At 41.2% G+C, this 22,628-nt stretch overlaps 1 protein-coding gene across 3 annotated transcripts in view; it reads left to right on the forward strand.

Annotated features, from left to right (window-relative positions):
- The first annotated feature begins 6,171 nt into the window (after window positions 1-6,171).
- Window positions 6,172-22,628, forward strand: part of CHCHD3 (coiled-coil-helix-coiled-coil-helix domain containing 3) — a 277,669-nt gene continuing 261,212 nt past the window's right edge. The window contains exons 1-2 of one of the 3 annotated variants that reach the window (XM_032304109.1): window positions 6,172-6,441; window positions 18,554-18,623. In XM_032304109.1, the coding sequence (XP_032160000.1) occupies window positions 6,361-6,441; window positions 18,554-18,623 (151 nt within the window). In that variant the 5' untranslated portion in view covers window positions 6,172-6,360. The remainder of the gene's footprint in view (window positions 6,442-18,553; window positions 18,624-22,628) is intronic. The other 2 variants (XM_032304108.1, XM_032304110.1) reach the window with 2 other exon arrangements.

Genomic DNA, 22,628 nt, shown 5'->3' on the forward strand with positions numbered 1-22,628 from the left:
TGAATGATTTGGAAGTCTAGTGTATCCCCTGCCTCCCCCCTCCCACCTCAAGGGATAGGGGGAATTTGGGATGACTGGAATTTTGACAGCAAAAGCATTTATTTATTTGTTTGATTTATTTCTTTGCAGCATTCGTTCCAAAGTTTTGACCTGGTACGAATGTAAAAGAGGCTGCTCAGGATAAGGAAGTGGGAAGGTAATATTGCTTGATGGCCAAGCTAAGAGTTATGAAGAATCAAAGTATTGTTCGGTTCCCTGCTTGGTATGGGTGTATCTCTGCTGGTCTCCTGTGTGAAGACTGAAGAAAATATGTTGTATTATGGTTGTAGATATTTAGGTAGGAGTTGTATGATTACAAAGATTCTTTGGTAAGGCTGGCTGTACCCCAGAACCTAAAAAACATGGAACACTTGGGCTTTAGGAAGAGTAGGAGCCTTGAAAGCTTCAGTCCTTGTAAAAACCCGCAGTATGAAAGCCTTCCTGAAGTCTAGGGAACTCTCGAAGCTTCAGGAGTTGTGGGTCTTTCCCCCTCATGCAATTAGTAGGACTAAGGAAGATCTGATTTATTCTAGTCTCTCTTTCGATTGGCTTATTTTTCAGTACCTCAAAGCTTCTCAGAGTTTCTTTTTTCCCTTACTTTTTCTTTAAAAAACCTATTTGAGATTTTATTGAATGATAAATATATTTCGATAAGGGTTGATAGCTATAAATTCTTTTTTTTAACAGTAGAACTCAAATTTTATTAAAATTTATGTCTGCATACAGAAATAAAACATATTTTTACACTAGTTATCTCTAACTTGTGGAATGGTAAGTTATTTCAATTTTACTGTTAATGTCTTTCTTCTTTTTACATTTATATAAGATAATCTTTTAAAACAATTTTTTCTTTTTAGAATTTTTTAATGGTAAAAAAGAAAAGTGAAAATACAGCCTTTAAGATATTAGATACATTAAAAAAAAGATTTTATTTATTTCTTTGACAGAAAGAGAGAGCGATCACAAGGAGGCAGAAAGGCAGGAAGAGAGAGAGGGAGAAGCAGACTTGCTACTGAGCAGAGAGCCTGATGTGGGGTCTGATCCCAGGACCCTGAGATGATGACCTGAGCTGAAGGCAGAGGCTTGACCCACTGAGCCACCCAGACGCCCCTAGATATATTTATTTAAAAAATTTTTAAAAAAAGATTTTATTTATTTATTTAACAGAGACAGAGCGAGAGAGCAAGCACAAACAGGGCGAGTGGCAGGGAGAGAGAGAAGGAGAAGCAGGCTCCCCACTGAGCAGGGAGCCCCATGTGGGACTGGATCCCAGGACCCTGAGACCGTGACCTGAGCCGAAGACAGACACTTAACAGACTGAGCCACCCAGGTGCCCAAATTAGATACACTTAAACATTCCAGAACCCATGCCTATAGTTGAAAACACATATTTTACATATTCTGGAAATTTGTGTTCTGCAGATTATTCTTTATGCAAATTAAAAATAGTTAAATAATTTAAATTCCTAGTAAATGACAAACAAAACTACATAGGAGACAGTTTCTTATTTTTTAATTAACATATAAAGTATTATGTGTTTCAGGGGTACAGGTCTGTGAATCATCAGTCTCACACAATTCATAGCACTCACCATAGAACATACCTTCCCCAATGTCCATAACCAGCCACCCCATCCCTCCCACACAGTTCCACTCCAGCAACCCTCAGTTTATTTCCTGAGGTTAAGAGTCTCTTATGGTTTGTCTCCCTGTCTGGTTTTGTCTTGTTTCATATTTCCCTCCCTTCCCCTATGATCCTCTGTATTGTTTCTCAAACTCCTCATATCAGTGACATCATATGATAATTGTCTTGGAGACAGTTTTTTTTTTTTTAAAGATTTTCTTTATTTGACACAGAGAGATCACAAGTAGGCAGAGAGTCAAGCAGAGAGGAAGGGAAGCAGGCTCCCCACTGAGCAGAGAGCCCGATGCAGGGCTCGATCCCAGGACCCTGGGATCATGACCTGAGCCAAAGGCAGTGGCTTAACCGGCTGAGCCACCCATGTGCCCCTTGGAGACAGTTTCTTATATATGGATTTCCTTGGGTCTAAGTTTAAGAAGTTGTATTTATTCTTTTTTTCCATTTATTTAAGTTTTAGTTATTTAACATATGATGCAATTTGGGTTTCAGGAGTAGAATTCAGTGACTCATTACTGACATAAACAACCCAGTGCTCATCACAAGTGCCCTCCTTAATACCCATCCCCCATCCACCTCCCTCCGTCACCCTTCAGCTTGTTCTCTGTCTTTAAGAGTTTCCTATGGTTTGATTCCCTCTCTCTTTTTTTCCTTTTCCCTTATCCCATATGTTTGTCTGTTTTGTTTCTTAAATTCCACATATGAGTGAGATCATATGATAATTATCTTTCTCTGACTTACTTCCCTTAGCATAATACACTCTAGCTCCATCCATGTTGTTGCAAATGGCAAGATTTCATTCTTTTTGATGGCTGAGTAATACTCCATTGTGTATTTATAGCACATCTTCTTTACCCATTCATCAGTTGATGGACATTTGGACTCTTTCCATAGTTTGACTATTGTTGATAATGCTGCAATACACACTGGGTGCAAGTAAACCTTCAAATCTGTATTTTTTTTTTTTTATCCTTTGGGTAAATATGTTGTGGTGCAATTGTTGGATCATTAGGTAGTTCTATTTTTAACTTCATGAAGAACCTCCATACTGTTCTCCAGAGCAGCTGCATCAGTTTGCATTCCTACCAGCAGGGCAAGAGGGATTTCTTTTCTCCTCCTCCGTGTCAACAGCTGTTGTTTTTTGTGTTTTTAATTTGGATAGCTATAAATTCTTCATTGGTATGCATGCAGCTTGCATTATAAGTCCACCCATTCGGAGTGGATGAGAGTCTATGTAAAGAGTTCTGCAAACATCACCATAATCCAATTTTAGAACATTTTTATCACCATCCTCCCTGCTGTCCCCCTGCAAAAAGAAACCTTGTTCCAACTACAAGTTACTTCCTACCTCCTCCTAATCCTTGGCAGCCTAATTTGCTTTTTTTTTTTTCCTATGAATTTCCCTATTCTGAACATTTCATTCAAATGGAGTCATAACAAAGTGATCTTCTATGACTGAGTTCTCTCACTTGATGGAACGTTCTTGAGGTTCATCCATATTGTGGCATATGTCAGTACTTCATTCCTTTTTATTGCTGAATAATATTCCAGTGCCTGGATACTCTACATTTCGTTTATCCAACAGTTCACGGGACTTGAGTTGATGTGTTGCTGTTATAAACACAATTGTTTTCTTAATTTCATTCTTGTTAATTGTTAGTGTATAGAAATACAGTTGATTTTTGTAAGTTGATCTTGTATCCTGCACCCTTGCTGAATTTTAAAAATTAGTTCTAATAGTTTTAAAAAATTTTTTTTAAGATTTTATTTATTTATTTGACAGAGAGAGATCATAAGCAGGCAGAGAGGCAGGTAGAGAGAGAGGAGGAAGCAGGCTCCCTGCTGAGCAGAGAGCCCGATGCGGGGCTCGATCCCAGGACCCTGAGATCATGATCTGAGCCGAAGGCAGCAGCTTAACCCACTGAGCCACCCAGGTGCCCCAGTTCTAATAGTTTTTTAGTGGATTTCTTGGCATTTGTGTATTTATAAGATCAAGCCATCTGTGAATAGAGATCGTTTTACTTCTTTTCCAATCTGGATGCTTCTTATTCTTAGGGTTTCTGCTCTCACCTCTCTTTAGTTTATGATGCCTCATGGTTCTGACTCAGTATCAGAGCTTCTCTCTTTGTTTTCTTTTCTTATGCTCTGAATGTTCAAGTTTAAATTTGAGACTGCAATAGAGAGATAAAGAAAAGGTAAAAGACATATAGAATCTGAGTGGCTCAAGTGTTTGCTATTGTTTTTGGTTGGGTAAATCTTTGTGTTCTAGTTCATAGGTCTCTGGTTAATTGAATGCTGCCTTGAGTTAGATGATCACCAATAAGCTGTGGCCAGAGAGCAAGGGAGACCACAGGTTCTGCGTGGCTCAAGAAATGTTTTTTAGAAGGGACTGTGGGCATTCTTGGCCTTGAGAGTGATACAGATAGGCCAATATTGTTATAGTAGGCATAGGATGTATCTTTTTTTTTCAGTTCAAAAAATTTTTTTCGTTTATTTTTTTGGTAATGTTGTTTGGAAAGCATTATGAATTCTGAAGCATTTTTTATATTGCCTAATAAGCCTGCTTACATGTTTCTATACCATAAAAAGTGATGGCAATGCACTACTTCTCACACTTAGACCTCATCACCTTTATTTTGTTGAAAGAACTCATTTAATAGTTTAAGGACATAAATATATTCAAGATAACTTGTGGTTCTTTCATATCTTTACTTTCTCCTAGAACTCTTATAATTAGTTATTTTGATAAGAATTTATTGAGCATCAGTTTTATGTAGAACCTCCAATATGTACACAGAGATGAAAGACACAGCCTGGGCCCTAAAGATTCCTACATTAATAAATCAGCACATAATTGAAACTCAAAAACATTATCACAATTTAAGGGGTGCCTGGCTGGCTCAGTTGGAGGAGCATGCAGTCCTTGATCTAGGGATTGTGAGTAAACTCCATGTTGGATGTAGAGATTAAATAAATAATACTTTAAAAAAGTGTTATTGCAGTTTGTGAATGCCTGTGTATTAAGAGGATGCCATGCTGTGTTGTGGCTGGTTGCTTTTAATGTTGAAAGGGATTCAAGGAGAGTATTATCATTAGCCTAACTTCCAAATCGGCCTCTGTAAGACTAAAGTTACATGACTAAACTTACATGTCATATATATATATATATATACATATATATATGTATGTATATATATATAAAATATATAATATATAAAAATATAAATAAGTATATATAAATATGTATTATATATTTTTATATATAATTTTTATTTTTAATTATTTATTTTTAAAAAGATTTTATTTATTTATTTGACAGAGAGAGATCACAAGTAGGCAGAAAGAGAGAGGAGGCGGGCTCCATGCCAAGCAGAGAGCTGGATGTGGGACTTGATCCCAGGACCCTGAGATCATGACCTGAGTGGAAAGCAGAGGCTTAACCCACTGAGCCACCCAGGTGCCCCATAAAATATAATTTTTTTAAAAAGTGGGCTCCACACTGGGTGTAGAGCCCAAGGCCAGGCTCAAACTCAAGACCCTGAGATCAAGCCCTGAGCTGAGATCAAGAATCAGATGGGTAGCTAAGGTACTAGGTACCCCAGTAATAATTTTAAATGTGTGTGTAGATTACTTAAAAATTACTGGTCTTGTAGAGGTGAAATTCTAAACTAGAAACTTTCTAAAATAGATTATCTCAACTTTGGTATAATTTTAATTCCTCCATTAATTTATTCCATTTCTATCAATCACTTAACTTTTCTTTGCCTCATTGTGTTATGGCTTAACTAGCTTGTGTAACTTAAGTGGAAGGAGACACAAGAAAATGAATGATTTGCATGCTTGGTGCAAATAACTGATTGTGTTTTCATGAATGCAGATTTGAAAACCACAGTATTTAAACTTTCACTGTACAAAGTAGAATCAGTAAAACTAAAAACACTGTAAAAGTAAAAACAAAACTACATAGTACGTAGTCCTCATGAGATAAGGCCATAAGTCAACTCTTTTATTTTTGTTTTTATTTTTTTAAGGCTAAGACTAAAAAAATTGTTAAATTTTGTCTCCGCTTTTTATTGTCAGAAATCTAGGTATGGCTTCATTAAGAGAGTGTACCTCCCTCATTAAACAAGGAGTTGCTTTAGAAGAGACCCTGTATATTTTAAATCACCAACCTAAGTTTCTAGAACAATATTTTCAGAGTATGTTTTGTGAGAGAAACGAACTTCTCTGAAAGTCGCTGGGTGAGAAACCTTCGGGATAGGAAAGACCACATCTCCCAGAATGCCATGCTCCCCTTGCCCTCTGGATCTGAGGCGAGAACGTCCCAGCCACCACCGCTTGAAGAAGACTACAATTCCCAATACTTCCAGCGGCTGCGGAAGCCTTGTCAAACAGCACCTGTTGCCATAGCATCCGGGTCCAGGCCAACCAATCCGAGCGCCCCTACCGAGTAGGGGCGGGTCGTTCGTATCTCCGACCAACCGGAGGCATTTTTGTTGTGGAGCGTGACCGGAGGAGGCGGGAGCGGAGGACCGGCGCCTTCTCCTTGCTTCTTGGGGTCGTGGCCTTGCTCCCGCCGTGCGAGGAAAAGGTTCGGGCGTGTCCACGCGCGTGTGTGCGCGTGGGGCCTGAAGTGCTCGTGCGTCCGGGCTAGGTCTCTGCGGGGGGCAGAAGCAGGAGCCATGGGCGGGACCTCCAGCACCCGCCGGGTCACCTTCGAGGCAGACGAGAATGAGAACATCACGGTGGTGAAGGGCATCCGGGTGAGTGACAGTGGGCGGGCAGAGGGCCAGCACCCGGACTCGGACCCCAAACCTCCGACCTTCCCCGGACCCGCTCAGCCTGGTTCCCCCCCGTCCCGGCCCCCAGGGTTGTCCGGCCCGAAGCCGAGTTCTCTGCAAAGAAGCTTGAAGTTTCAAGACTTGGGACATTCATTCAGAGAGATCTCCTAGTCGTGTGCCAAGTGCTGAGCACTGTGCTGGGGGGGGGGGGGGGAGTGCATTCCACGTCGAATTAGGCTCTCCAGGGGCTCGCAGTCCGGGGGGGACTGCATTGCTCCCTCCTTGTGGGACCTTACGGGAAGCCCCAGCCTTACCTTCTGTGAATGGGGCTTGCCTTACTCCTCCTGGTTTCAGGAGCCCCCGCCCTCATTTTGCACTGGCCTCGCTACCTCTCGAGGTGAATGGGCGTTCTGAGAAAACCTGCATCTGCTCTCGTCCGTTTCGTGCTTTCGCTCTGATACCACCCATGGCCACACGCTCACACACCCCATCGACTTCTGCTTAGGGTGACTTCTGGCTTCTTTGCTTTCTTTCACTTGATACCTCCACTTTCCCTTGTCTGTGGCCTGCCGTCTGAGTTTTGGACTAGGCCCAGTGGCTGGGTGACAAGTGTCTGCCAGCCCGAGAGGGCCCGAGGCAGGCTTGCATATTTCAGACCGCTGGCGAGTTGTACAGTCAGTTCTCAGCTAGACCTTGCAGAGAAAGTTTTAACGTCCCCCGCGTGTGCTTGACACATAAACTGAAAACTTGATTTTTCCCTAGGGTTTTTAGTACACCAGCGCTAACTCCATTAAGGCGTTCTTCGCTGCACCTGAATTTGGAGCCGCTCATTTTTGAAAGTATGCTTGAACCTAGGAAGTAAAGCAGTTTCACTTCTGAATGTTTTAGAACCTTTTGAAAATTTTTCCTCCTCTGTTATTAGACAACCACCATAAGTAAATGAAATGTGTAAATAATTTCTAGTGTCTGTTATCAGGAAATAAAACTTTCTCAATACTTAAAATGTTTAAAAACTTTTACTCTGCACCTGTTACCTTGAGAAGAATTTATTAAAGTTTCCTTAATAGAAACTCAGACTGTGGAACTCAATTTTTGGTGTGTGACCACCATTTCTTTATATCATATTAATTAATGATAGCACCACATTTTGTAATAGAGTGAGGCTGCATTACATTGTCGTGGTTTAGTTTGTACTCTCTGGAGTAAAATAAAAACTACTATAAACTCTGAGTTGCATGCAGAAATTTGTTTAACCTTGCCTTAGGTTTTGACTGTTCCGTACCTGAAGGTGAAAGAGAAAAGTAAGGGAGACCAAAAGGAATTTTGGATGAGAAGACACTGGCCAGAACAGTGTATAAATCCACGTTGTTTGCCCTAAAACAGACACAGTGATGAAAGCAAACAAAATTAAAATTTGGTCACAGCACGGACATTCGTATCAAGTACTAGGTAATAAATAGGATAAATGACGATTGGGTAGATCTTAGACCAAAACGGAGACACTGTTTAAAAAACTTTCTAAACCTTTTGTGTAAAAGAAGCTGTGTCTTTTGGCCACTCAGCTTGACAGAAGTATTCTTTATTTTTGTCTTTTCTCTCAGAGTACCTTTTATTTTTATTATTATAATTCAGGCACACACCATGCTTCTTTTGACCTCTGCGCTTTACTTTTCTTCAGGATACACCCTTCACCTGGAATGCCCTTGCAGTGTTCTCCTACTTGCTTCATGTCCTTCTTTTTCAAGGTTAATTTGCATCACTGTGGTTCAGTTTTCTCATCTGCAAAATGATGGGGCTTGAGCGCTCAGGATCGCTAAGATCCCTGATCTTTTCCAGTTCTGCAGTTCTGTGAGTCTGGCAGCACTCTACATTTCTCGTAGCCATACTCAGCCAATTGCAGTTTCCTCTAAAGATGACACACTCTTGAATTATTGAGTACTGAGTGGGTCATCCTGGACCCAGCAAGTTCTTCGAGGTCCTGGACAAAAGAGCATTAGCTTGGAGTTAAACAGACCTCCGTTTAAGTCGCAGATTAAACGTTTACTGTCTGCAGCTTTGGACAAATCGCTTCTTTATATTTGGTAAGAAGATGAGGTAAGGTAGCTAAAGCATGTAACATGTTGTAGATTTTTTTTTTTCCAAGATTTTAAAAAATTTATTTGACACAGAGCGATCACAAGCAGGCAGAGAGGCGGGTGGCGGGGGCGGCGGGAACAGGCTCCCTGCCGAGCAGAGAGCCTGATGGCGGGGCTCGATTCCAGGACCCTGGGATCATGACCTGAGCGAAAGGCAGGTGCTTTAACCCACTGAGCCACCCAGGCGCTCCTCGTTGTAGATTTTTAATAAAAAGCTGCTGTTGCGATAAGGTTCCTTCACATCCAATATTTGAAGATTCTCTGGAGATGCTATATAGTTAGTCTAGTGGCCAGAGCACTTGCTTTGGAACCTGGCCACCTGGTTTAGTCCTAGCTCTGGCTTCCACCAGGCTCTGTGGCCCAAGTCACTCTTCATTGTGTTTCTTTGTTCAGTGTCTAGATACTGTAGCCTGCTTGTGTTACATACGTATCAAGCACTACTTTTGAGAAATTTGACATAATGTGTGCAAGCATTTAGTGTTCTGACAGGGTTTAGTACTTATATGAGTAGTAGCTATTATTAGAGTTGTTCAGAGGAATGGATTTATAAACTTACATTGAACTTAAAATAATTAAATAAAAATAAGAGCATATTGTGCTCCCATAGGCATATCTAAAGATGTGGGGTGTGAAATAGGAGTCCTGTGTTCTGCAGCTGATCACCTGTGTGATTTTTTTCAGGCATTTTGTGTATTTTTTCAGCTGATCTTTGTATTTTTCTTAGCTCTAACCAGTCCTCTTGTTTCCCTCTGAGGCATGGGGAAGGATAAGCAACAATATTGGTATCACAAGTGAGCCACTGTTTCTGGCTTAGGTGATTAAGACATGGTGCTGATGAGGCCCAAACTTCGGTGTTGAACTGCAGATAGGTTCGTTCAACTTAGCTGAAGAAAACATTCCAGATTTCCCCAATTGTCTGATATTGATGTCATCACTCAGAGTGTGGAGCAGCAATTCACGGACTCAGTCACCACTGGAAAACCAGTTCTGCATTCCACTGATAAGAATAGTAATTTCATCTTCATTTATCTTAATATAGGAAGAGTAACATTTAGTAAGCAACATAAGGCTTTCAGTAACTAGGCTGTGTTTATTAATAGATAATGTTTTCCCAGATTTTTCTTGATGAAAATGTCCTCAAGGGCTAGCAATTAAAGGACCTACTTACAATTTTAAGTTTAGAGTTTATTCTTACCCACCAGGTGTTATTTTCATGGTATTTATAGCGTTTTGTTTATTTCCTTTTTCCTTAGCAATTGATAGCTTTCCCTCCACTTGCATAAATAAAATCACCCATATTCTTATGCCTGGATCCAACTTCAAATCTGAAACGACTCATGGTTTGGATGAAAGGCCACCCTCTTGTCTTGCCTTCCTCTCCAAGTCTAAAATAATTTCTAGGGATAGAAAGACCAGGCATTTTCATTACTCACATTACATGTGCTTAATAGGATTTTTCTGAGCACCTGCTGTGCCTGTTTGGAAGGTATACTTACCACTCAGTTTTTCGCTGGTTTATCTGAAACATCAAAGCTGTGAGTGAACTCTTCCAGAGCAAATGTCAACTTCAATGAGTATCATTTTCAAAGTAATATTTATCGTGCTTTCCAGGCATAAATGAATCTCTGCAACTGGCCTTGAAGTTGCAAGCACAAATTCATAGGTACCATACATGTGGTAGTGCGGATACTCAAATGGAACACACCTAAGGCTTTGGGAAAGTATTGGCAGTTGAGAGACCCTAAATGAAAAGATTATTTAATTTGAGATGTTGTCGAGGATTCTGGAGAGTGTATATTAACAGAAGCAACAAATCCAGTCAGTCATTGGGAATACTGAGGGATGTTGTTGAGGTAATTAAGCCAGCTGGTAGATGATTGGTCCCTTTCCAGTTAAGATTCTGTGACTTTCTCGGAGAGAGTATCATGTTAAGCTTTCTAGGACTTTTCTTTTTAAAGCATCCTAAGATTTTAGACAGACAGTAGAAGTTCATTTCTACTAAGTTCATTTGCAAAGTGGCAAATTACATACATAAGCTAGAAGTTAATTATAGAAATCCATCTGTCCTTTCCCTGCCATGCCCTTAAGTAAGTATTTAGGAGTAATATCTTCCTAATAATAATGGCAGTTTTTGGAGCCTATGTCTTAAAATGGTCGTTAAAAAAAAGCAAACCAGAACACAGGACTCCTATTTCACACCCCACAGAAGATGACCTATGCTACACGGAAGGAAGACCAAGTGAGAAAATGAGTCTGAGTCCTTTAGTCAGTTTGATTAAGGCCTATCTGGAAGAGAAAAATATGAAGATGGGTGTGTGATTTGTTTCTGTCTCATACGGTTCCAGAATTTACCTCTTAGAAGGGCAGCTTGGAAGGAGTTCTCTTCTCCTTTTTCTCTGTTCCTTGGACGTGGAAATACTTTCACCTCTTTGTCCCTCTTATGCAGCCTCCTGTTTCTGAGAATACTGGATTCTAGAGTGGTGGGTGATATGTTTGTGCTCATTTTAGGTAAGACCAGCCAAGGGGAGTGGGAAGATTTGAGTGGGAAGACCACAGCACATGTTGGTATGGTGAGTGGTACAGCCTAGAACTTAATAAGCCCCATTTCCTTAAGCTTTCCTTTAGCAGCAGTAGAGATTAGGGCAGATAATCAAAGTCAGTGGACTGAAGTCTGTGATGTTAGCAGGCCCTGGCCATCTTCTCTTAGTTATCTGTTAGAGTAGAACAGTGTTTCTTTTAGTTTGCAGATGATTGTAAATCTCTAAACTGTGGACTCTGCCCAGAACAATGTAATAAGCAGACTATTTTGCATTCAGCTGAAGAACCAATCTATACATCCCCGAGTCCATGGACCTTAGGGCATAATTCCAGAGTGTTTTGTGTGTGTGTGTGTGTGTGTGTGTGTGTGTGTGTGTGTGAGAGAGAGAGAGAGAGAGAGAGAGAGATATTTTACCATTCTTTGCTGCAAATACTTTTTACACATGGTATTTGCCTTGATGGGGAGTGCAGAGAGGTCTAGAAACCAGGTATAGTTGCTACAGATCTTTAAATAGGACAAAAGCTTTTCTAACAGAAGTACCCTGTTTAAGGAAAGATGTTTCCTGAAGAAGCTGCTTCTGCGGAGGGCTGCTTATCCAGTCCTTGCAGAAGCTTATGTTCTACCCCTGACCCTTCTTTGGGTCAGTTCACATCACAAGGAAGAGTTGTTCTGAAGCTACAGATTGTGTATGTAACCCCGACCAGCATGTCTAAATCTTGTCAGCTGCTTCATGAGTACCCCAGTTCACAGAGGAGATCAGGTGAGTGTGCCGGTCTGAACTCATTTCTGCAGCCAGAAGGTCAGCTCATCTGGTATTAACTGGAGATAAAGAGGGTAACACAGCATGGCCCTTGCCTTGTAGCACCTTGGCTGGGAACGTACTGGGGATGGGGTGAATCATACTTGAAGTAAGCAGAGTTACTACTGTCGGCTGCCATAGATGGGCCTTTGCAAGGGCCTGCGGATCCACTTAGGAAGATTGTAAGGACAAAAGAGGGAGGTTGACTCTCCACACAGCCCTGCAGTATGTTTATCAACTCAAAAGATGAATTGTGCTCCTTCAGATGGCGTGCTGATAAATGTACTGAAATATAATCAAAGACCACGTTGGAAAATGTTTTGAATTGCTAATAGAATTTAATATTAAGTAGCAAGTTTTGAGGCATCAGGTAAGCCACAAAAGTGAAAGGAAACAATTAGTGATTAGGCTGAAAGAGACTCTGTAGCCAAAGAGCATTCGTAGGTAAGGATAAATGCGGAGATAGGGATAAAGGAGCACTTTATATAATCCTGCTGGGACGTAGGTAGCTGTTTCTGGCAATAACTGTAGCCCAGGTCTTCACGTACTGTGTAGCGAAGGGGCTCGGCACAAACTCGTCCGTTGGTGGACGGACTGAGATGAACTGATCAGTCGAGGTCCCCCTGACTGGCGCTGTATTGGTAGTATCTTTACCAAATGTGTGTGTGGCATGTTAGAGTTTATAATGCACCTGCAATCCTCCCTATAACTTGGGCTTAGGTGTTCTTCAGTTTCAAACAAGGAAAATGAGGCTGATGGAGATGACTTCCTTAGGACTGTGTAGCTAGGGGGTGGCCAGGGCACTTCCTCCGTTCAGGTTAGCCTTGGATTTTGCTCTTAAGAAATGATATTCGAGGGACGCCTGGGTGGCTCAGTTGGTTGGATGCCTGCCTTCGGCTCGGGTCATGGTCCCGGAGTCCCGGGATCGAGTCCCACATTGGGCTCCCAGCTCCATGTGGAGTCTGCTTTGCTCTCTGACCTTCTGCTCGCTCATGCTCTCTCTCACTGTCTCTCTCTCAAATAAATAAATAAAATCTTTAAAAAAAAAAAAAAAAAAAAAAGAAATGATATTCGAGGCTGCTTTAGTCACCGGAAGGAGTTTTGTAGCGTTCATTTTGAAAGTAGCCATAAGTAATGGCAATATGTGAATTTTTTTTTTTTAAGATTTTTAAAAAAATTTATTTGACAGAGATCACAAGTAGGCAGAGAAGCAGGCAGAGAGAGGAGGAAGCAGGCTCCCTGCTGAGCAGAGAGCCCGATGTAGGGCTGGATCCCAGGACCCTGAGATCATGACCTGAGCCAAAGGCAGAGGGTTAACCCACTGAGCCACGCAGGTGCCCTGGCAATAAGTGAATTTTGATGAAAAGTAGATGAAGTGGTATTCAGAAGAAAGGGTAGCCAGTCTCCAATACAGATGAAAACTTATGGCTAACACTTGATTTTTAGCAAACACGTTCACTTTCTGATTGGGTAGAATATATATTTAGTGTAGTTGTAATTCTTTGACTTTGGCCTGAACTATAGAAATAGAAATTAAAATCAAAATTATATACATATATATGTGAAATTAACTTTGCAAACATGACAAATTATAAACATATTAACTATGTAACATACAATAAGCAATATTAATATTAATTATGAACAATATTAACAATATAATAAATTATATTAAGTATGTAACATATACAATATGTTGTATATAATTGTATAATCCACGGCATATATGGTAGTATACGATACACAGTATATAATATGTGTAGTGTATTATAGAGTACTGTATTTTTTTAATTGCACAGTTTATTACTACTAAGTGGCTATACCATCAGGCAAGTCACTGAACTTCTTTATTCCTTATTTTCCTCTTTAAAACAAAGAGATTAGAATAGATAATTGCTAAGATTCCTTCCAATCTTAACATGGTAGGATTCTGTGCTTCTGAAGGAATATCTTGTTGATCTATTGAATTTTCTATATATCAAAACTGATATGAATTAAAATAGCACAGCTAAGCTAATCCTGCCCTATGTGAAAAAACACAAAGACCGTGTTAAATCTCAGCTTCCCTAACTTTACTCGATCCATTCTCCTTTTAGCCAGACCTATGAATAGCCCATAACATAGCACAAATATCTTAATTACATAAGTTATTTTAAATTATACTATTATTATTAAAATATATTAATTCTATGGTACAGTTTTCCTGTATAGAGTACTATAAAATGGCCTATGAATACATATGATATGTAGTATATTATATTATATATTGAATGAGCTTTAAAATCGCTTTAAGATTCTAAAACTTTATACTTGATCTTAGCCAAAAGGCCGAGAAGCTATTAAAGATTCTAAAACTTCAGTAAGCCTCATTTTATCTCCTTAAGAGGAAGTGGATTTATTTTCACATAGGATTGTAGGGGTGTATTGTTTAACAGAGAAAGCACTGGACTAGAGATTGGGGGTTGCTTCTTATCCTGATGCTACCAGTAAGTGGATGTTACTCAGGACTTTTTCCTCATCTATAAATTTGAGAGGATTGTGGTCAGTCTTAAAGGGTTTTTCCCTAAGATGTATCTCAGCTTTGCAGATGAGTTTAAGCAGCAGTGTCAGTGGCTGTCAGTTGTTAGGAAAGAAGCAGCTGACCCTGGCATCTTCAAATAGAAAGTTCCTTGACATTGTCCTTTCTAACTTCCATTTCTCTTCCTAGAGGAGTCTTGGGATTTTCCTCCAAAGACCCCAGCTTTTGAGCTGTAGTCTTTCCATTAACCGTATCCCCTGCATTCTGGTTTTGGTCCTGAGATGTTAGTAACTGCTCAGGTACAAACTGTTTTGTTCACTCTTGTTATCACAAGGGCCTTGATTAGTACTTGGCCTGGTAAACATTTAGTGAATGATTGAGTAATATTCAGGAGCTCACGGTTTTGTGGAAAGGCAAATACTTGTTCTGTCGTGGAGTGCCATGTTGGGAGATTGGTGCAAGGTGTGGGGGGGCACGAATAAGGGTAGCCTTGGGTTGGCAGAGTTGGAATGGAGTGGGGAGGTGATTTGGGCAGAGAAGGTGTTAGGATGTTTGAACTGGGTTATGAAAGGTGCTTCCCTCCCACGGGGCCAGGGGAAAAGGCAGTACGGCCATGGGTAAAAGCAAAGAGACAGCATCCAAAAAGTAGCCGGTATGGGTAGAGAACGAGGTATGAAGTAGTTAGGCAAAGGGCTGTGGAAATTGAGGTTGGAGAGTTAGGCCATGACCAAATGATGAGGAAGTCTTGAAAGCTCTGCAGGAGAATTTGGACTTCTCTGTCAACAGAAGGTATGAAGGATTTTGAAGCAGCGAGTTACCATAATCAGATTTGTATTTTAGGAGGATTATTGAGGGTACCATGAATTAGGCCAGGGGAAGGGGGATGAGAGAAGAAATGTGTTCTTTGAATATTTAGGGGTTGAGGAATTTACAGCAAAGAGAATGAGGGAGAACAAAGAGTCGAAGCCAAGTCCTTTGTTCTGATTTGGAAAGCTGCATGGAGGTGGCGTCATTAATGAGTGAAGGAAGGCAAGAGGAAGAAGAGATTTTGGCAAACATGAATGCAGTTTAGGACATGTTGGTCTTGAGGCGTTTGTGGTCTGTCCAAGAGGAGGTGTCCGTCAGGCAGTTCAGTGTATAGGTCTAGCTTTTGGGACACACAGGTCTTGGGCTGGAGATAAAGGATTTAGAATGCGTTAATTGATGAACTGCAGTTACAGGTCAAGGGAGTGGATAAGACGATCAACAGGAGCACTTAGAGTGAGAAGAGAATAAAGGCAAGGAAGCCAATGTGGGGCCCTCTGGCGTTGAAGCGTAGGCAGGGAAGGGGAAGCCTGCAAGAGAGAAGATACGGCCAGAGTCCGAGGGCAGTCAGGGTAGTGGGAGGTCAGAAGAGCCAGTGGACGGGTTTCTACAAGAGGACAGTGAGCAAAGGTGTTAGATACTAAAGGGAAGCCATGTAACTTAGGTGTTTTATAAGTATAAAAGTTATTTATATAAATACAAAAGGTTATTTGGTCACTGGTGACTTTTTTTTTTTTTTTTAAAGATTTTATTTATTTATTTGACAGAGAGAAATCACAAGTAGGCAGGGAGGCAGGCAGAGAGAGAGAGAGAGGGAAGCAGGCTCCCTGCCGAGCAGAGAGCCCGATGCGGGACTCGATCCCAGGACCCCGAGATCATGACCTGAGCCGAAGGCAGTGGCTTAACCCACTGAGCCACCCAGGCGCCCCAGGTCACTGGTGACTTTTACAAGAACACCGCTGTGTTGGGGTATAAGCTAGATAGATAGTAGTGAATCAAGGAAGTGGAAGTGGAAGGTCTCTGGGTGGCGGAGAAGGATCGCCCATTTACGTGGCCCAGAAACCTAAATGTCCTGATGACTTCACTTCCACATCTGATCAGACCCCGAGTCTGCCTGTAAAACAGGATACCTGAATGGAACCTTGAGACTCAGACTTCTTGGGTTTGAATCCTGGCTCCATTATTGATCAAAAGTAAAATCCAGAGCAGATATATTATCTAGCTGTGTTTCAGCTTCTCACCTATACAGTGGCGATAGTAAAACTATCTATTTCCTATGATTGTTAGGGATTAAATGAGGAAAGCGTTTTGTTTAGTGTAATGTCTGGCACATAATAAGGAATTGGTGAATGTTAGCTATTTTGAATCCTAAGTATCTTTTGAATGTGTTCCCTTTGGAGTACCATAATAGTTTTTTTTTAGTAACAGCTTTATTGTATAATTTACATATTATAAAATTCACCTGTTTCTGCATACAAAACTTTTTAATAAATTTACTGAATTGTACAAACATCAGCACAATCTGGTTTTAAAACATTCCCATCAAACCAATAAGATCTCATTTTATAGTTAATCCAATAAGATTATAGTTAAACCAGTAAGATGCCCATTTTATAGTTAATCCCCATTCCTATTCTAGCCTTAGGCATCTACCTCTCTACTCTCTATCAATGCAGAGTTGCCTTTTCTGGGCATTTCATATAAATGGAATTATACAATATGTGGCCTTTTGTGTCTGGCTTTTCCCCCTTCATTGTTGTTTAGGTCTATCCATACTGTAGCATTTATCAGAACCTCACTTCTTTTAGCGCTGATTTTTATTCCATTGTATGGACACACGATGTTCTGTTTATCTCTTCACCAGTAGACGGACATTTGCTTGGTTTCACTCCTGCTATCTTATGAATAATGCTGCTCTGAACACTCCTGCACGAATCTTTGTGTGGCCATATGTCTAATAGCTTCTTAGTTGGTCCTTTAGCTTCCTTCAGGGGTCCTCCTGCTTCAGGGGTCCTCCTGCTTCTGTTCTTGTCCCCCTCCAATCTGCTCTCTACACTGTAGCTAGAGTGATCTTTCTAAAAAGTAAGTCCGATCTTGTCACCGCCCTGCTTAAAATCCTCCAGAAGTGCCCAGTTGCCCTCAGAATCCGTTTAGACGGTTTCACTTAAAAGGTTTACTAGGTGTCTTCGGAATCTAAAACCGTATTTCCCTTTGCGCCCTCTCTCACTATTTCCGTCTCCCCCTCCTCAGCTTCCTGCTTCAGCCTTTCTTCCCGTTCATTCAGCGTTGTTTCAGTCATTTATTTAGCCCCTCCTCCAGTTAACCAGCTTATTGAGGCTCCGGGGACATAATAGGACAGCCAAATGCTAGCTTGCACGCGGAGCTTCCTTTTGAGTGTTAAAAGGCAGACACACAAGAATGCCTCACACAGTGGCAAGTGCAATAAAGGAAGTAAAAAGAATGGTATGATACTAACTTGGGGGCTGAGAACTCTCAGAGCCTCTGCCTTATTGCAAACTGCCTACTTGTTATCTGTGCTTGGTGTCTGGTGGTGGCAAGCCCAGTTTCTCATCTATACGGCCGTGTGTTTCCCTCTTCCTGGAGTGCTGTTATGCTACGGCTTCTCTTCCTAACACCTGTGTATCTTTCCCAGCGCCACGCCCAAAGCCTGGCTAGATGTCCTGTCCCTTATGCTTTCTGTATACTTCCGTTCCAGGCCCGCTGACTTAGGTGGTGCCCTTCCCATTACGTTCCACTGCCTGACGATTGTTTCTTCTACTCTACTTTAAGCAACTTGATGACTATGAAATACCCCAAGTCTAGCCTAGTTCCTGGCACAGATGTGGTGCATAATAAAATCTGTTGAAAGAGCAATTGTTTGTGATTAGCTTGAACAGGAGCGAGGGACGGATACCATTTCCTCTGGGACTGGAGGGAAGGAAGAAGCTAAGACCTGTTGCTTGCAAAATTAATTTGTAGGATTAGGGGAGGAAAGTCGAAGGAGTTTTCTTGGCTTATGTTTTCTCAAAGATTATAGTTTAATGCACTGTACAAAATGAGGAGGGGAGTTATTTATAATGAGCAATTAACAGCCTTAGAAGAAATAAAGGAATAGTGCTGTGGGGTGCGTCTTGAAATCTTCACACTGCTCTTCCTTGCTTCCAGTTTCAGAGCTATTAGATTTCTTTAGGCCTTTTGTTACACATACTGATGTGGATGACTGCATTACTTGGATGCTGGGGTACCATTTTCTTTCTTGTTTTTTTGTAATTGATTTTGTTTTGATGTTGCCTTTTCAGCTTTCGGAAAATGTGATTGATCGCATGAAGGAAACCTCCCCATCTGGTTCGAAGTCTCAGCGGCATTCTGGTGCGTATGGTGCCTCTGGTATTTCAAAATTTTAATTTTAGAATTTTTAGTAGGAAAATTGAGAGATAAAAGTTTAGTTGATAGTCAATTCTTTCGCACTTCTTTCTCTCTATTGTTTTCTGGCTTTTTATACGGAATTATTAGAAATCAGTACTAAGGTTTCTTTGAAAACATTTTGTAAGAAAAGGAGAATGAATTCACTGTTAAGCACTCTTGGGAGGATTTTTTTCCTCATCCAGCTTCTGAACCCTCTATTAAGCTTTGGCAGGTTATGTCATATCTTTTGTGAAATGGATTACTTGTGGGAATATTAGAGACTTAGGAGCAAATATTTATACTAAAATGAACTCAGAAACAATTGATTTACTATTTGCAAATTGCAAACTATCTCCAGTGCTTTAATTTTCTAATAGATTTCTTCTAAGTTTATGAACAGTTTATTTCTCCTCCGTCTTAATTATTGATGAAAATAAGATGTTAAATGACATTTATAGAGAATTATTAAGCCTCATTTTATCTGTGGATCCTGTGGGATAAGAAACGATCTCCCTATCCTTTGCTCTCCTCTACCCCATCCATTTATTTGTCCAACAAGTATTTATTGAGCACCTGCTATGTGTCTGGTCCTGTTCTTGTTGCTGCCCAGTTTGATGGATGGACATGCTGTTTATTGGAGAAATGGTAATGAGAAAATAATCGAGATGATTAATCTTGGTCTAAGTAGTTTCTGTGTTTATTAGGAAGGGTGTTGTGTGGAAGATCTGTCTCCAGACTGAAATACATTGAGAAAGATGGGATGCTGCCCAAATGCCATTCACTTGGGGACAGTTGTGACCTTACTAATCATGACTTGTAACCATGAATTGAGCTTCTGATATGTTTAAAGCAGAGGCTAAGAGATGAATAAGAAATAGTCGAGTAATAAGTCATGAATAAGAAGTAGTTCTTGCACTTACAAAACTCCTTTTTCAGTGGGAGCATTAAGAGGGGTTCACTGTTTATAACGTTAGAAAGTGACCACTCCCTCCTTGCTGGAAATCCTTTCTTTGGCTTCTGGACCACACTGTTGGTTTTCCTCCCACCTTACTGGCATCTTCAGCCCAGTTGTCTCTGCTGAATGCCACTAAGGAATCACATCCACTTGTGTGGCTTTTGAATGGTGGTGCAGCTGTGTGGGATTCCCACAGTTGTATCGCTGGCCCTGACCTCTCCCTGAAACAAAATGTAGACAACTGCCTACTTGAAATCTCCGCTTTCAGATCCTCAACGTAACATCTCCAAAACAAGCCTTTCTGTTAAAGACTTGCTTTTCCGTGTCTTTCTCAGTAAATGGCACAGGTGGTCAAGCGCCAAATCTGGGCCCTGTCCTTTCCTTCCTCCTTACCTTAGGCCATAAGCGAGGTCTGTCTGTCTGTCTGCAGCACACATCTGAGTATGACCCTTTCACATCTGTCTTGTGGCTGCAGTCCTGACACAGACAAGCAGCGGCTTGCACCTTGCCTTCTTAGGAGCCTCGTAACTGGCTCCCTTTTCCTCTCTCATCCCCTTACACTTTGCCATGTGATCTTGGAAATTGGGCCTTAGCAATCTTGGAGAAAAAAAATAATTAATCAGTCCGTGTCACATCCCAGTGGTGGCTCTCCGTGGTACATGGACCATAATTTGAACAACTTTCCCTCGCTTCCATGGAGGCACACCATGACTGGACTCTGGTTTTCATCTCATCATTTATCATCTCCTACCACCCTTCTTTTACTTGTGCACAGTGGCTGCCATCTCCACCAGAAGATAAGCTCCAGGGACCTTGTCCCTTGTCTGTTTGTTCACAGCAGAATTCCCAGCTCCTAGGATAGTTCCTAGTGCTTAGTGTTGAGTTACTTTAGGGCAGATGCCATATATATATATAATTTTTTTTTTTTTTTTTAGAGAGAGAGAGCAGGTGCACATGTGAGTGGGGCAATGGAGGCACAGAGGGAGAGAATCTCAACCAGGCTCCACGCCCAGCATGGAACCTGACATGGGGCTTGATCTCACAACCTTGAGATTGTGACCTGAGCCGAAGTTGAGAGTCGGATGCTTAACCAACTAAGCCATCCAGGCATCCCCATTATACATTTTAAAAATAGCTACTCATGATCATTCTGGAATATAATTCTATAAATTTAATTCAGGTGATATTTATTGAATATCCACTATTGTGCAAATAATCAGGGTCTGTGTTTTGAGAGGACACAGAAACAGAAAAAAAAAAAATCTTTCCTTTCAAAAAGTTTAGGGTTTTTGGGCAGAAACAACTAAATATATAAGAAAGACAGAAGCATAGGGTTGCCTAGGTGGCTCAGTGGGTTAAGCCTCTGCCTTCGGCTCAGGTCATGATCCCAGGGTCCTGGGATCAAGCCCTGCATTGGGCTCTCTGCTCAGCAGGGAGCCTGCTTCCTCCTCTCTCTCTGCCTGTCTCTCTGCTACTTGTGATCTGTCTGTCAAATAAATAAATAAAATCTTAAAAAAAAAAAAAGGCAAGAAGCATAAGAGAGACCTAGACAGAATAACTTTTGGTGTATAGATATTTTTTTAAGTTGGAGTTTGATCTAAAATATGATTCGTTGTAGGTAGATTCCTTTTCTGCCTACTGTGTTGGGGAGAGAGGATGATAATGGTGATGACAGTGAAGAAATAATGAAGGAATAGTGATAAATAATACTTAAATAATGTTATTGGTGTGCCTGGCACTCTGCTAAATCCTTTATATGTCTTATCTCATTTGATCTTATAACCCTATGAAGAAGGGACAGTTATTGGACTGTTTTACATAGAAGGAAACGGAAACTTGACATGATTAATTTTCTTGCCCAAAGTCACAGAGCTAGTAGGCAGTTGAGGCGATGGTTGAATTCAGCTGTCTTTGACTCTGAGCCACTCTGTTTTATTATAAGTTGTAGGACACTTTGCTAATTTTTATGGAAGGAAAGTGACAGAATCTAGATGGAGGGAAAGAGTGCCCTTCTAGTGACATGCTGTTGGGAGTATAGAAACCACCTTCTTTCTGTAAGCAGTTGTTGCTTCTTGGTTCTTGTTGAGTAATGTGTGGTAGGAGAGGTATTTTCCTTCTCGCGTTGGTTTCTTGAACTGATACTTGGAGAGAGTGGGAATGAGTGGAAAGGCTGTCTGTGAATGCGCCTGGTCTGGCCTGCGGGGCATGACTGGACATTGTGGTGCACCCTGGTTGTGCTAAGGGATCTGTCCCTTCCCAGTTCTAGGTTTGACACGACCGATGGATGCTGGTCCCTGATCACCCTGGGCACTGAGCACTCTTGGAACGCCACCTCATGTTTTGGTGGTCAGGCTTGAACTGAACTCCAGATGGTAACTGCTACTCACATGTGGCTGTGAAGAGTTAAATTAAAATTAATTAAAATAAAGTAAAACTGACATTTTAGCTCCTCAGTTGCACTTGTCCCATTTTAGTGCTCAGTAACCAGACGCAGCTGGTGGCTGCCTTGTTGGACAGTGCCGGTACATCGTGCAGAAAGTTCTTTTGCACAGTCCGGTCTGGAATACATCAGGGCATGGCTTTGGGACCTTCATCAGATGATTTTAATGATGTGATGGAGGTCATGGAGCTTGATGGCACTGTGTGTTACTGAATCTTGTTGCCTGCCTTTCCCACATCCCAGCTCCTCCCTCAGGACCGTGGGTAAATGGACCCTTCTGGGAATATGTCCCTGGGGTGTACTGTCTTCCCCGCAGTCTATAGAAAGCTTCCTGACCTGTGTGTTGTGGGTGTTTTGGAGATATTGATTCCCTGGACTCTCGAGTAGCCGGGGAACACCTGTACCCTCACGTCCCACCCAAATACTTGCCTTTTCTGTCTGTACCATGATGTGGTACACGATGCAGCCCTCTGAGTAGAACATCTCCCTAACCTCTTCCAACCCAACTCGAGAGAAGAGCCAAGATCTGGTATGCAGTTTTAAAATGATCTTGCCTTTAGATTAAGAATGCAAT

This window comes from Mustela erminea, chromosome 11 (genome assembly GCF_009829155.1).
Source record: "Mustela erminea isolate mMusErm1 chromosome 11, mMusErm1.Pri, whole genome shotgun sequence".
NCBI classification, from domain to species: domain Eukaryota; kingdom Metazoa; phylum Chordata; class Mammalia; order Carnivora; family Mustelidae; genus Mustela; species Mustela erminea.